Source organism: Hyperoodon ampullatus (assembly GCF_949752795.1).
Source record: "Hyperoodon ampullatus genome assembly, chromosome: 13".
Classification (NCBI taxonomy): Eukaryota; Metazoa; Chordata; class Mammalia; order Artiodactyla; family Ziphiidae; genus Hyperoodon; species Hyperoodon ampullatus.
In genome coordinates, this window is record NC_136926.1 from 11,777,724 (window position 1) to 11,792,525 (window position 14,802).

Below are 14,802 nucleotides of genomic sequence, written 5' to 3' on the forward strand. Positions count from 1 at the left end.
GGCCTTTGGGGTCAATGGCCTGGGTTTCATTCTGGGCTCTGTTACCTGCAAGCTAAATGACCTCTCATACCTATTATTTCCTCATTTGTATAATGGAGATAAAGGGGATTCTTGCCTCATAGAATTGCTATGAGGAATAGATCCCAGTTTATCTATATAAAGTACTGTAAATGGCTCCTGCCATATTAGTTAGCTTGTTAATATCATCCTCGCTATCAGTCTCATTTTATTATGCAACAAAGTCAGAGTATAACATAATCAAGTCAGACTGACTGAGTTCCAATCCTAAGGCTAGGTCACCTTGAGTAAGTAAGTAGCTTAATATCTCTGTTTTTCAGTAGCTTTGGTTTTTCTTATTTGTTAATTGGGGACAATGCATTGCATACCTTATCAGGTATATGCTCTTACACTGTAGTGCTAAATGCAGGGCTTGGTATGAGCTACTGTTACTACTGTCTTTCCTAAATCAGTCTATCATGTCTGTCAATATATATGCATGAATTTAGAGCAAGGGTTGGCAAATCATAACCTGTGGACCATTTCTAGCCTGTTGCTATTTTTGTATGGCCTGCAAGTGACAAATTTTTTTTTACATTTTTAACGGTTGAAAAAAATCAAAAGAAGAATTATATTTGTGACATGTGAAAATTATATGAAATTCACATTTCGGTGTCCATAAATAAGGTCTTATTTGAACACAGCAACACTCATTCATTCACATGTTATCTCTGACTGCCTTTAGTGCTACAATCTCAGAGCTGAGTGGCTGTGACACTGATTGTATGTCCTGCAGGGCCTAAAATATTTACTCTCTGGCCCCTTCAGAAAAATTTGTTGGTCACTGGTTTAGAGGGATATCCACATTCTATACCCAGGGTGTGTCGTTGAGTAGAAATACCCATGTGATCACTACTGCTCCCTGATTTTCTCATCTATAAATTATATACTCATTCCTTTAGTCAATATGTATTTATTGAGAGCCCAATGCCAGGCACTATTCTAGGCCCTGGGCCACAGGAATGGACAGGTCAGAGAAGGCCTCTACCCATGTGGAGCTGACATCCTAGTAGGAGAAGACAGACAATAAGCAGGTAAACAAATGCATCAGGCAGTATCAGAGTGACAGGTGCTGTGCAGAGAATTGAGATGGGGTGATGCGATTAGATTCTCTGAAACACTTTACATTGGTGGGTCAGAGAGGAGCTTTTGGAAAGAGTGACATTGAAGCTGAATGATACGTAGGAGCCAGTCACATGAAGATGAGAGAGAGGGATCCAGGCAGAAATTGAACTAGTGCAAGATGGGTTGAACATGGTGCGTGTGTGGATGTGGAGAAGGCTGGTGTGGTGGGAACCCTGGGTGTGAGAGGGCAGGATGTGTGAGACATGGAAGGCAGGGCCAGACCATGTGGGGCCGGGTAGGACTGGTGTTATGGGTTGAACTGTGTCCCCCAGACAGATATGTTGAAATCCTAACCCTCGATACCTGTGAACGTGACCTTATTTGGAAATAGGGTCTTTGCAGATATAATCAACTTAAGATGAGGTCATTAGGGTGGGCACTAATTAAAACTGACTGGTATCCTTATAAGAAGAGGAAAATGCATGCAAAGACAGAGACACAGGGAGAATGTTGTATTGTGGCAGAAGCAGAGATTGGAGTAATGTAGCTGCAAGCAAAGGAATGCCAAAGATGGACGGCCATAACCAGCAGCCAGGGAAGAGACAAGGAAGGGTTCTCTCCTAGAGCCTTCGGAGGAGTACAGCCCTCCTAGCACCTGATTTCATACTTCTGGCCTCCAGAACAGTGGTAGAATCAGTTTCTGTTGTTTTAAGCCATCTGGTTTGACTTACTTTGTTAAGGCAGCCCTAGGACACTGATACACCTGGTCAAAAATTGGGATTTTATTCTGGGTGCAGGAGGAACTCCTGGAGCTGTAAGCAAGCAGGGATGTGGTATCATTTGAATTACACGTGGAGAATGGATGTGTGCGGTCTCAAGAAAGACTGGTAAAATAAGAAACAAGGAAACCAAAAGCAACTATACTCCAATAAAAATTAATTTAAAAAGAACTTAAAGAAACTAAAAACAAACAAACAAACAAAAAAACACACAAGGAAGCCAATCGGAGGTATAAGATATTAGTGGCCAGAGCCAGGGTAGCAGCACTGACCTTGGTGAAGATGTACAGGTTCAGAAAATATTTTGGAGGTGCACCAGCAAGATTTGCTGGTGGATTAGAAGTGGAGGATGAAGGAAAGAGAGGCTTCAAGGACACGTCTAGATTTTTGGGTGGTTTGTATGTTTCCCACCAACTCTTAAGTTTTATGGAATTTGCAAATGCAGTGTTTTTGGGTCTGGAGATGCCATGGATGAATCGCTGAATGGCCAGGAATGAATGTGGGTGTATCAAAAAATGTCACCCTATTTGGCCCAGTTCTGATTGGTTCTCACTGTGAGCCCATGGGCGGGTGCCAACAGGCCTCCCTCACTCCAGCTGTCCAACGGTAATTAATAATTCCTGCGGGAGAAGCCCCCCTGCAAGCAGCCCTTCTAGTCTTCCTGGGCACCCTGGTGGCCAGCACCCCGGGGGGTGAAAACAGCAACCAGGCCCAGGCCCTGAGCCCTGCCTTCTGCCTGGAGCCTCCCTACGTGGGTCCCTGCAGGGCCCTGTTCATCAGGTACTTCTACAATGCGAAGTCCAGGCTCTGCAAGACCTTTGCTTACAGCGGGGGCAGAGGAAGCAGAACAACTTCCTGGATAAGGATGCCTGCATCAGCACCTGTGGTGGCTGCAACAGGGCTCAGGAGAGCCGGGCAACTGTGCTCCCCTGAGATGGCAAAGTCTTAGGAGGCCCCAGGGCTGGGCTGCTGCTGCTTCTGAAAGATTTGAGCCTCCTCCTCTACTTCCTTCTCAAACCTGCCTTCCTCAGCAGGACCCTGCCTCTTTCCTCACTGCATCCTCACCTTCATACCCCTCTCCACCATTACTGCACTCCTTGGAGGGGGCAGCGATGGAATTTCTGGCATCCAGTTCTGAGCGTCAGTGGTGGCAGAGGTTTTTTCAATAAAGAGCCCCCTCCCCCCCCAAAAAAAAATTCCTTCGGGACTTCCCTGGAGGTCCAGTGGTTAAGACTGTGCTCCCAATGCATGGGGCACGGGTTCGATCCTTGGTCAGGGAACTAAGATCCCGCGTGCTGCACGGTGCGGCCAAAAATAATAATAATTCCTTCATGTCAGTCTTGTCAATAAGTATCTTTGCTTTTGACCTCAGAGGAGTCAGGTGGCATTACAACTTTTGGGGCTTTTTTTTTTTTTATTATCACTCTCTCCGGTTTATGATGATTTTATCTGACACTGACTACTTATTTTTTTTTTTTTTTTTTTTTAATTTATTTATTTATTTATTTATTTTAGGCTGTGTTGGGTTTTCATTTCTGTGCGAGGGCTTTCTCTAGTTGTGGCAAGCGGGGGCCACTCTTCATCGCGCTGCGCGGGCCTCTCACTGTCGCGGCCTCTCGTTGCGGAACACAGGCTCCAGACGCGCAGGCTCAGTAGTTGTGGCTCACGGGCCCAGCTGCTCCGTGGCATGTGGGATCTTCCCAGAGCAGGGCTCGAACCCGTGTCCCCTGCATTGGCAGGCAGATTCTCAACCACTGTGCCACCAGGGAAGCCCCACTGACTACTTATTAATCATTGGCTAAGTTTATTGGAGGATGGATTAGTTTCATTATTGCCCAGTAGGGAGATAAATGCAAGGTCTTCTTATGATGAAAGTGAATTTACATTAAAAAAAAGAAAACACTAAACTCAAATGGTGTTTTGAGCTCCCTGAGTTACAGTGGTATGATTTGTTTTAAGGAAACTTCTTCATTTGGAAACATAGGGGGTCCCTGACTGGTGTAGGACTTGTTTGTGAAAACAGAACACAGGCTGTCTTAGTCAGTTTGGGCTGCTATAACAAAAATAGCATGGGCTGGGTGGTTTAACAACAAACATTTATTCCTCACAGTTCTGGAGGCAGGGAAGTCCAAGATCAAGGTGCTGGCAGATGCAGTGTCTGGTGAGGGCCTGCTTTCTGGTTGGCAGATGTGTGTCTTCTCTCCTTGGTGGAGAACAGAGAGGGAGGAAGCAAGCTCTCTGGGGTCTCTCCTTCTAAGGGCAGTCATCCCATTCATGAGGGCTCTGCTCTCATGACCTAATCCCCTCCCGAAGGCCCCACCTCCAGATGCCATGACACTGGGGACAGGCTTCAGCATATGAATTTTGGGGGATACAAACGTTCAGTCCATAGCACAGGTGTCCTCCGGTTTCACATACACCAGGGCCCTCTGGAACGTCAGGCCTCGTTCCCATTCCACGAGAGACCCCGGGCCAACACCAGGCCCTTCTGGGCACCAGGGAGCCCCTTCTTGCTCCTCAGACAGTGGCAGAAGGGGAGGCCTTGGCATCTCAGATGGAATTCAGCCCTCATTTCTGCATGGAAGATTTCGGAAAATGGATTAGGCTTGACCCAACCACTACTTCTGGGAGGGTGGTGATGTTACTGAGTGGCTGAGGGCATACGCTCTGAGGCCCAGCTGCCCGGGTTCAAACGCAGGTCCTGCTGGCTGTTGTCTTTGTGACCTTGGGGAAGTCGCTTGAACTCCTCCAACCTTAGTTTTATCATCTGTGAATTCAGGGGTAATGGTGGAAGCTAGGCACAGATTCCCCGCACACATTCTGAGATAACACACACAGACTTCAGCATAGAGTTGGACACACGGTGTATATGCACTTGGTCCATGTTACCTCCATCAACTGGTTAAGGAGGTGATGGGATTCTTGTGGGAAAAATGCATCTCAAGTTCCCATCAGTCAGTACATCTGGGCTTTTCGAACAAGACTTGCGTGCCTCTTGCTTTTCCCATCTTTCTACTGACATGGTTGATAACTTAGTCTCTTAAGGAGAAAAGTTTGGAAATATTCTAACATGGCCTTGGAAGCTAGGGGGAAAAAATCTGAGATGTGGCAAGTTGTTATCTGTACGTGACTTTGTTTTCTTGTTTAAAAAAATTTTTTTTCTTCCAGCTTTATTGAGGTATGATTGACATACAGCACTGTATAAGTTTAAGGTGTACAGCGTAATGACTTGACTTACATACATCATGACATGATGACCACAATAAGTTTAGTGAACATCCATTGCCTCATATAGATACAAAATTAAACAGCAAACAGTTTTTTCCTGTGATGAGAACTCTTAAGATTTGCCCTCTTAACTTTTATATATGACATCCAGCAGTGTTAATTATATTTATCATGTTGTACATTACATCCCTAGTACTTATTTATCTTATAACTGGAAGCTTCTACCTTCATCCAATTTCCCCTCCTCCTACTCTTCATCTCTGATAACCGCAAATCTGATCTCTTTTTCTGAGTCTCTTTGTTTGTTTGTTTTTGAGGTATAATGGACCTACAGCATTGTTAGTTCCTGTTACACAACACAGTGATTTGATATTTCTATACTTTTCAAAATGATCACTACAATAACTCTAGTTATGACCTGGCTCCATACAGAGATATTACATAATTACTGACTATATTCCCCGCACTGGACATTTCATACCCATGACTCACTTATTTTGTAGCTGAAAGTTTGTACCTCTTAATCTCCCTCACCTTCCTCCCCTCTGGCAACCACCTGTTTGTTCTCTGTATCTATGACTCTGTTTCTGTTTTATGTTTTTTCATTTGTTTTATTTTTTAGATCCCACATATAAGTGAAATCATACACTTACGACTTTCTCCATCTGACTTATTTCACTTAGCATAATATCCTCTAGGTCCTCATATCGTCACAAATGGCAAGATTTCATTCTTTTTTTATGGCTGAATAGTATTCCATTGTATATATGTACCACATCTTCTTTATGCATTCATCCGTTGATGGACACTTAAGTTGCTTCCATATCTTGGCTATTGTAAATAATGCTGCAATGAGCATAAGGGTGCACATATTTTTTCTTTTTTTTTTTTTTTTGGCCGTGCCACATGGCATGTGGGATCTTAGTTCCCTGACCAGGGCTGGAACCCATGAACCCTGCAGTGGAAGCATGGGGTCTTAACCACTGGACCACCGGGGAAGTCTCATATCTTTTCTAATTAGTGTTTTCGTTTTCTTTGGATAAATACCCAGGAGTGGAATTGCTGGATTGTGTGATAGTTCTATTTTTAATTTTTTGAGGAATCACCATACTGTTTTCCATAGTGGCTGCACCAGTTTACATTCCAACACCAACAGTGCACAAGGGTTCCCTTTTCTCCACACCCTCTCCAACACTTGTCATTCGTTGTCTTTTTAGTAATAGCCATTCTGACAGGTGTGAGGTGATATCTCACTGTGGTTTTGATTTGCATTTCCCTCATGATCAGTGATGGTGAACATCTTTTCATGTGTCTGTTGGCCATCTGTATGTCTTCTTTGGGAAAATGTCTATTCAGTTTCTCTGCCCATTTTTTAATCTTTTTTATTTTTTTGATATGGAGGTGTATGCATTAAAGACTTAAATGTAAGACCTGAAACCATAAAACTTCTAGAAGAAAACATAGGCAATATGCTCTTTGATATCGGCCTTAGTACTTTTTTTTTTGGATATGTCTTCTTAGGCAAGGGAAACAAAAGCAAAAATAAACAAATGAGATTACATCAAACTAAAAAGCTTTTTGCACAGTGAAAGAAACTGTCAACAAAACAAAAAGGCCAACTACTGAATGGGAGAAGATAGTTGCATATGATATATCTGATAAGGGGTTAATATCCAAGATATACAAAGAACTGTAAGTGACCTTGAATGTGTGAATGGACAGAGATGCTGCAGAAACATGAAGCTGGCTGTATGAGGGCCGGGAGCTTTCTCCCTCCTTACCACCTGGATCTCTGCTTATCCATCAGTGGGCGTTTGGTGCCTCTGCCTTCTAGGGAGTGAGGTTTTCTATAGGCCTGGGGTGATACAACCTGTCTGGAATGGGCACTACAATGTGACTTTGTTATTCATCTCAGGAGTAAGAACTCTGCACTGTTCCTTGTTAATTTAATAATGCAGTTGAAGAGTCTTGGCATTGAGATTGGGACCGCTGCTCCTGAGGGTACAGAAATCCCTTAGTCCAGAGCAGTTCAGGATTGCCACAGCTGTTTATTTCACTGACTTACCTACCCATCCGCTCCTGCCTCCAAGTCAGGTGGATATGAGGTTAGAACCACTGTGTGTTTACTTGCAGAAAGCCTGGAGTGGGTGGAGTGGGTAGCACAGACCTTAACATATTCCAGTAGAATTTGTGCTTCTTTCAAGAGATGATCTCTTAGCCATTGGGGAGCTGAGTGGTACACAATGCCAGACTCTCCCTGTGTCTATTTTTCTCAGGCCTAGCAAGTGTTGAGGGAGCGTTTGAGTTGGTTGGCACATGGGCAATGAGGAAGCTGGTTTATATCAACCTCCAAGAGCCCCTTTGGATTCAGTTGGGGTTTGGAGGATGGGAGGGCTCCTGTTTAGCTAGTGATGTGGCTGCCACTCCCAACTTCCAGGAAAGGGAGTCTCAGGAAAGCCCCATGTTCCCCGACTAACTGGGCCCATCTGATTTGTACTTGTTCTGTGATGGTGATGGTGTCACTGTGCCCTATCACAACATAAGGTCCTAGGGAAAGGGGATGTTGGGCATGCTGAAGAAAGATTGCTGGCCCCGTCAGAAGATGGGATGACCTTTGCCCAAAGATGGATTACCCTGAGTCTTGCCAAGCTCATCTGAAGCAGAGATGTATGCTTGTAAGAGGCTGAGGACCTCTGGGTTTTGGTCTTCTGGACAGAATCAGTGGTCACTAGGGAGGTGGGGAGGCAATGGGGTTGTTATAGTCACTCTATGTTCCATCTCCTTCTTTTTTTTTTTTTTAATTTGGCTGCACCACACGGCTTGCAGGATCTTAGTTCCCTGACCAGGGATTGAACCTGCGTCCTCGGCAGTGAAAGCGCAGAGTCCTAACCACTGGACCACCAGGGAATTCCTTATGTTCCATCTCTAAGTGATATCAAAACACTCTGTAAGTCTCCCCAAGGATCTTGTCCCACTGTGGAACAACAGGTACACCCACTGGTTAGCAGAGGGTAGTCAGTACATTCTTAGGTCATTTTCAAATAAAAATGCTGGTGTGAAGAATAAATGTAGGAAAATAACTTTTCATCTCGTCAGAGAACCCAAGATACGAAGATGGGAATCTCCTATTTTGTGGGTCCCTGAGATGTAAATTAACTCTTTGAGACACTTGACTGGCCAACCTATAGTTATGGTGGGGAAGGAAAGAAGTGAGTTCTGATGTAAGGAATGACTACAGAGAACAGGAAGGCAGCAGCAGTAGTGGATTGTTGTAGAACAGGAATCAAACGTTTTCTGTAGAGGCCAGATGGTAAATATTCTAGTCTTTCTGAGTCAACAGGTAAAAATGAGGATATCATATAAGTACTTATATAACAAGAGATAAAACAAATTTCCACATGTTTTTTGTTGACAAAATTCAAAATATAATAATAACTGAGTATATTTTTTTTTTTTGGGGTGCGCCACGAGGCTTGCAGGATCTTAGTTCCCCAACCAGAGATTGAACCCAGGCCACTGCAGTGAAAGCGCCGAGTCCTAACCAGTGGACTGCCAGGGAATTCCTATAACCTAGTACATTTTTTTGGTAGTGCAGGCCTACTAATGAGAAGAATGGGATTCTTTGGAGGGGGAGGGATAACATTTCACTTAGTTGGGGTTCAAAGTTCGTGTTCTCTCTCATCAAATCGATTGTGGGTGTTCATATGTACATACCGTCTTAGCTTGTAGGCTGTACAAAAACAGACAGTGGGCCATTGTTTGCCGATGCATGTTCTAGAATCAATCTACAAGTATACTACTGTTAATAATGTCAGATAACATTCATAGAACATTGACCACATGTCAAACACCAGGCTAAGTGTTCTGCTTATATTTTCTCATTGGATCCTTCAATAACCTGGTGATAGAAGTTACTCCTGTTCTTTTCATTTCATAGGAAGGACAGGAGAGAGAGAATAGGAGGGAGGGACACTTGCTCAAGGTTGTCTGTCTAGAAGCGGCAGTAGAATTTACACCCAGGTCTGTCTGAATGCAGAGTCCAAGTTCATAACCACTAGGCTAAGGCATCCATCCAAGAAACTGACATGACCAAGGCCTCCATAAGATGATGAACCTTTGTAAACACGCTGTATTTTTATTTATTTGCTGTTTTATTTTTGTTTCCTCTCCTATCTGTCTGTCTCTCTGAGTGATTGCTACCATCACCCTGCAAGCAAAAAGGGCTGGTGGTTTCTGTTTAGGAATATCAGCGGGGTGGAGAGAGAGGTGGGAGGGATGGAAATGGGTACCGCCTTCTTTTTAGTCAGAGTAAGGGAAGAACCCCGGGGATTTAAGAAGATGGTGTCAGCTTTAATTAAGAAAGCAGACTCAACCCAAAAGTTTATTAAAAAGCTGTAACCTTTGAACAGTTAATTCAGAAGGCCCTTCAGGTTCTCTCATTTGATTTTTTTTTTTTTAACCCTTATGCCTACAGCGTTCTCATCCATTCCCTTTATCCAAACCCATGTTTTGCTCAGCATTGTTCTGGTCTAAAGCCCCTCCCAGGGAATTCCTTGGCGGTCCAGTGGTCAGGACTCGGTGCTGTCACTACCAAGGACGAGGGTTTGATACCTGGTCGGGGAACTAAAATCCCGCAAGTCACGTGGCGCAGTCAAAAAAAAAAAAAGCCTCATCCCAGCCAGTTTCTGGGGGTCTTACTGTTCATGACAGGCCTCTGTGGCCCTCCAGACCACAATTTGGAAGACCCAGGTGGTCCAATCTAACACAGTACCTTTGCTGGCCCAGGCGTGGCTACCAATACCACAGAGGTACCCTGTGTTTGGCTGGGTGCTTGCCAGCTGTGGACACTCCCTAGGACCTGCTGGTCCACATACCTACCCAACTAGTCAGCAACAGGCAATGGGATATTTGAGCACCTCCCAAACTACAGTATAATTTTTTCCCCAGACCCTCTGTGGGAGGTGACATGATTCCAGCAAATCATTGCAACTTTTAGGAGCCAGCCCTGACTAGACAAGCATATTGTCAAGAATATTTTCCTCAGAAACCCACAATTTCTGTCGTTATACAATGGCCCCAGAATAGGTGGAAGTAGCTTCTGTACTTTGAGGGGATCTGGCAAAGCCTTTCCTCCCCCTAATAATTTATCCCCTGGGCATATTTTTGTCCAAAATTCTACAGTCATAGTTTTATCCCTATGGCCAAGCATTGCCCTTTCTGGACTCTTCTTAAGAGGAAGTCTCTGGTGGAGGCAACACACTACAGGACTTTAGTATAAATAGGATCAAAGAGGATCTTAGATGCACTGGGTACCAATTGTGGGACGGCCTTTCTGGCACTGTTCTGAGTGCTGTACGATACTAATTCCTTTAATTGTCATGACAACCCCATAAAGTGGGTTCTAGCATCATCCCCATTTTACAGATGAGGAAATGGAGGCTTAAGGGAAGTTAAATACTTTGCCCAAAGTCACACAGCTAGTCAGTGGAGTTAAAAATTGGGACTGGAACCAATGTTTCTTGTCTTTCAGTGTGAAATTGTGCCAGGGGTCCCCAAGACCACCCCCAGCTTCACTGATTCTCTAGGAGAACTCACAGGACAATGAGGACCACGCTTCCAAGAGTCCTCTCCCAGTGCAGTCACATGGGACACACTTAATTCCTCCAGCAACAAGTTGTGGCAACACGTGTGGAATATCTACCAGGGACGCTCGTTAGAGACTCCAGCGCGCTAGGTTTTTACTGGGGCTTGTCACATAGGCATCCTCTGCCTAGCACATACCAAAATTCCAGACGCTCAGAAGGAAAGCAGGTGTTCAGCATAAGCCACACTGTTTGTATAAACAGTTTAGGCCTGGTGAACCCCACTCTTACCAGTTCTGGGAACGGTGGGAACCCCCCTGAAATGCAAGCTCCTAGTTGCCAACCCAGGCCCACCTTGCAGGCAGGCCTTTCTAAGGAAATCACTCAGGCCTGCTATGTTAACTCTTTTTTTTTCTTTTGTGGGCTCTTAGTTCCCCAACCAGGGATTGGACCCAGACCCTTGGCAGTGAAACTGCAGAATCCTAACCACTGGACCACCAGGGAAGTCCTGCTACATTAACTCTTTACGGCACAGATATCCTTTCCACTCATCCGTGTTTTTTAAAAGGGGCGATTTGCATTTTCCGTCTTCTGTAAGGATTTATCCCCTCAGTAAATCTCACGGGATTGCTCAGGAGTAAATGAAAGCATGCCTGAGGGCACTCGGCACAGTGTCTGTCACATAATATGTGGTTGATATTGTCATACTCACTGGCTGCTTCCTGATCATCTCTGTGTCTCTTAGAGCTGGTAAGGGGCTCCAGTGAACTCTTACGCCTTCCCCACCCGCTCTGTCGTTCCCAGGAGGCCCCTATCAGGTTGAGGTCAACATCTCCAGCACCGGCAGGCTCCCCAACAGCACGCTGTATGCGGCCAAGGGCTCCCGGGTGGATTTCTGCTGCAGCAGCAGCTCCTGGCCTCCGCCCATGGTTGAATGGTGGTTCCAGGCCCCGGATTCTAGCACCGAGCCCTTCGGAAACAACCTGACGGCCAGCTGCTTCACGCTGTTACTGATGTCGCAGAACCTCCAAGGGAACTACACCTGTTTGGCCACGAACATGCTCAGTGGGAGACATCGAAAGGTGACCACCGAGCTCCTGGTCTACTGTGCGTAAGCAGTGCTCCCCTCCGCCACTCCTTCACCTTGACCCTTCGTGAACTGCGTGTTTGTGCCTCCCCTTTGTATACAAAGACTTACCTGATGCACAGGTTCTAACATGCTTCTGCAGCTCCCTCGACACACACGTACACATGTCAGAGAGTGTTGCCTCTTCTGGAAGCTCACTGCTAACTAGGAGTACAGGAGAGTCCCTGTGAGTCATAGAGGGGAATTAATGCCAGGTCTAAAGTTTTTTTTTTTTTTTTTTGCGGTACGCGGGCCTCTCACTATTGTGGCCTCTCCTGTTGCAGAGCACAGGCTCCAGACGCACAGGCCCAGTGACCATGGCTCATGGGCCCAGCCGCTCTGCGGCACGTGGGATCCTCCCAGACCGGGGCACGAACCCGTGTCCCCTGCATCGGCAGGCGGACTCTCAACCACTGCGCCACCAGGGAAGCCCTAAGGTTTTTTTTTTTAATTGGGGTGAAAGTATATAACATAACATTAACCATTTTAAGATGTACAATTCAGTGGCATTGGGTCTATCCACAGTGTTGTGCAACCATCACGTTTGTCTAGTTCCAAAACATTTTCATCACCCCAAGTTGGAAACCCCATACCCGTGAAGCAGTCACTCCCATACCCTCTTCCCCCAGCCCCTGGCAACCACCAGTCTGTGTTCTATCTCTATGGATTTGCTTATTCTGGACATGTCATATAAATGGAATCACACCCTATATGACCTCTGGGGCTGGCATCTTTCCCTTAGCATCATGTTTTCAAGGTTCATCTTGTTGTAGCTTGTGTCGGTACTTGTTTTCATTTCTTGGCCTAAGAGTATCTACTGTATGGCTCTACGGCAGTTTGTTTATCCATTCATCTGCTCTCACGCCCTCCATGAGCACAGGCCCTCTAGCGCTGTTAAGAACCAATAGTTCATGAATCTTTCTTTTGCAGGTGAAGAAACAACCCAGTGCACCTATGCACACATTTAGTGGAGGAACACCACTGTAGAAATAAACACAGGGTGCACTCCTAATCCATGCTAACGAAAGGGAGCGTGAGAACGACAATTAGCAGGCAGGGCAATGACACACTTACTTTATACGTTATTCAGCGCCTTTGTAAGTCTCAATGCTGTCTATCATAAATGACATTTATCGTATATAAAGTCATACGTGCTTGTTGTAGGAAACAGATGACTAGAAAGAAGAAAATAATCACTTGTACTCTAACCATCATTTTGGTATATTTCCAATAATTTTTCTTTTAGATGCCACATATCTACAAATAAGATCCAAATTTCTATTTATATGTATTATATAAAATATATAAAGGTATATGGCATACATAATATATATACTATCTACATACATATATAATATATATTATTTTATATATAATTATGAACACATAGGTTACAACAGGTTTCTAATTTGTTAAATTTTTATATATATTTTTAAGTGGTACTTGCACATAGCAAAAAAGAAGTGTGTGTTGAGGTTTGGGGATGAATAAATCTCCCTCTTCCTGCAACTCCCTCTAGGGACCAGCAGAGCCCAGTAGAACTTTCTGTGATGATGGAAATGTTCTCTTCTATATGGTCTAATAGCTACCATGTGTGATGACTAGGAAATGTGAGTAGTCTGATGGAGGAAATAAATTTGTAATTAAATTAATGAAAATTTAAACAGCCACACGTGGCTAGTGAGAAATGCAGATCTCTTCCAAGATTTAACACCCAGCCGAGGAAACCCAACTTGTGGCAGGCACTAATGTGTGCTAGGAGCTATCTCAAGGTACACTAACTGGGGTTGACGTTTCTCGGATACCCTGGGTCTGTAACCCTGAGGGTAATAAGCCCAGTGGCTCATCTTAGTCTGTGATTAAGGCCACGTCCTCTGGTGTTTTGCAGCGCCCCCTCCGTCAGCCCCTCAGTGCTGGGCAGAGCTGTCGCCAGGATTGTTCACGCTGCAGCTCAGCTGTCGCTGGGCCGGAGGATACCCAGACCCAGACCTCCTGTGGACAGAAGAGCCAGGAGGTGTGGTTGTGGGGACGTCAAAGCTGGGGGTTGAGATGCTGAACCAGCCCCAGCTGTCGGACGGCAAGAAGTTCAAGTGTGTCGGGAGCCACATAGTGGGGCCGGAGTCGGGAGCCAGCTGCGTGGTACAGATCAGTAAGTCTGCTTTGCCTTGTCCTGGGGTTCTGGGGTCCACTCACCTTCCTCTTTTCTGGGACAAGCCTTTGAAAGAAGGTCTGGGAGAGAAATCCCAGGGTGTTGGAGTGAACTGAATTCCTTCCATTTCTTCCTTCCTTTTGCTTTTTTTTTTAATTGAAGTATATTGGATTTACAATATTGTGTTAATTTCTGCAGCAGAGTGATTCAATTACACACACACACACACACATAAATATATGTATACACACATTCTTTTTTATATTCTTTTTCATTCTGGTTTATCACAGGATATTGAGTATAGTCCCCTGTGCTATACAGTAGGACCTTGTTGTTTATCCATTCTATATATACTAGTTTGCATCTGCTAACCCCAAATGCCCTCTTCATCCCTTCCTTTCAAACTTTAAAGATGCTGAATGAAACTTCTTGGTTGTAGTCCAAGCTGGTTTTCCCTTGCAGTTTCTAAGTACTGAAGATGGAGCAGTGAACAAGACAGACAAGGTTCATTTACTAGTTATCTCCTGTTGTGGAACAAATTACCCCAGAACTTAATGGCTTCAAACAATAGTCATTATCTCATGATTTCTGTGGGCCAGGAATTCATACAGGGCAAGGTGCTGACATCTTGATTTAGAACTTCAGACTTTCCGAACTGTGAGAATAAATATCTGTTGTTTTAAGCCACCCCGTTTGTGGTACTTTGTTACAGCAGCCTCAGGAAACCAATCCAATGAGTAAGCCAGGGCCAGAGCATGTTGGGTTGTGTTGGCCCTGGTGAGGTTGTCCCCACAGTTTAGGAGGATAATCCTCAGA

The 14,802-nt window shown here is 44.8% G+C and overlaps 1 protein-coding gene across 1 annotated transcript in view; it reads left to right on the plus strand.

Annotated features, from left to right (window-relative positions):
• Positions 1-14,802, plus strand: part of VSIG10 (V-set and immunoglobulin domain containing 10) — a gene marked incomplete at its 5' end in the record, with an annotated part of 34,343 nt that overhangs the window by 7,550 nt on the left and 11,991 nt on the right. Inside the window, 2 exons of the mRNA XM_079717726.1 lie at positions 11,516-11,818; positions 13,726-13,986. Coding sequence (XP_079573852.1) covers positions 11,516-11,818; positions 13,726-13,986 — 564 coding nt within the window. The remainder of the gene's footprint in view (positions 1-11,515; positions 11,819-13,725; positions 13,987-14,802) is intronic.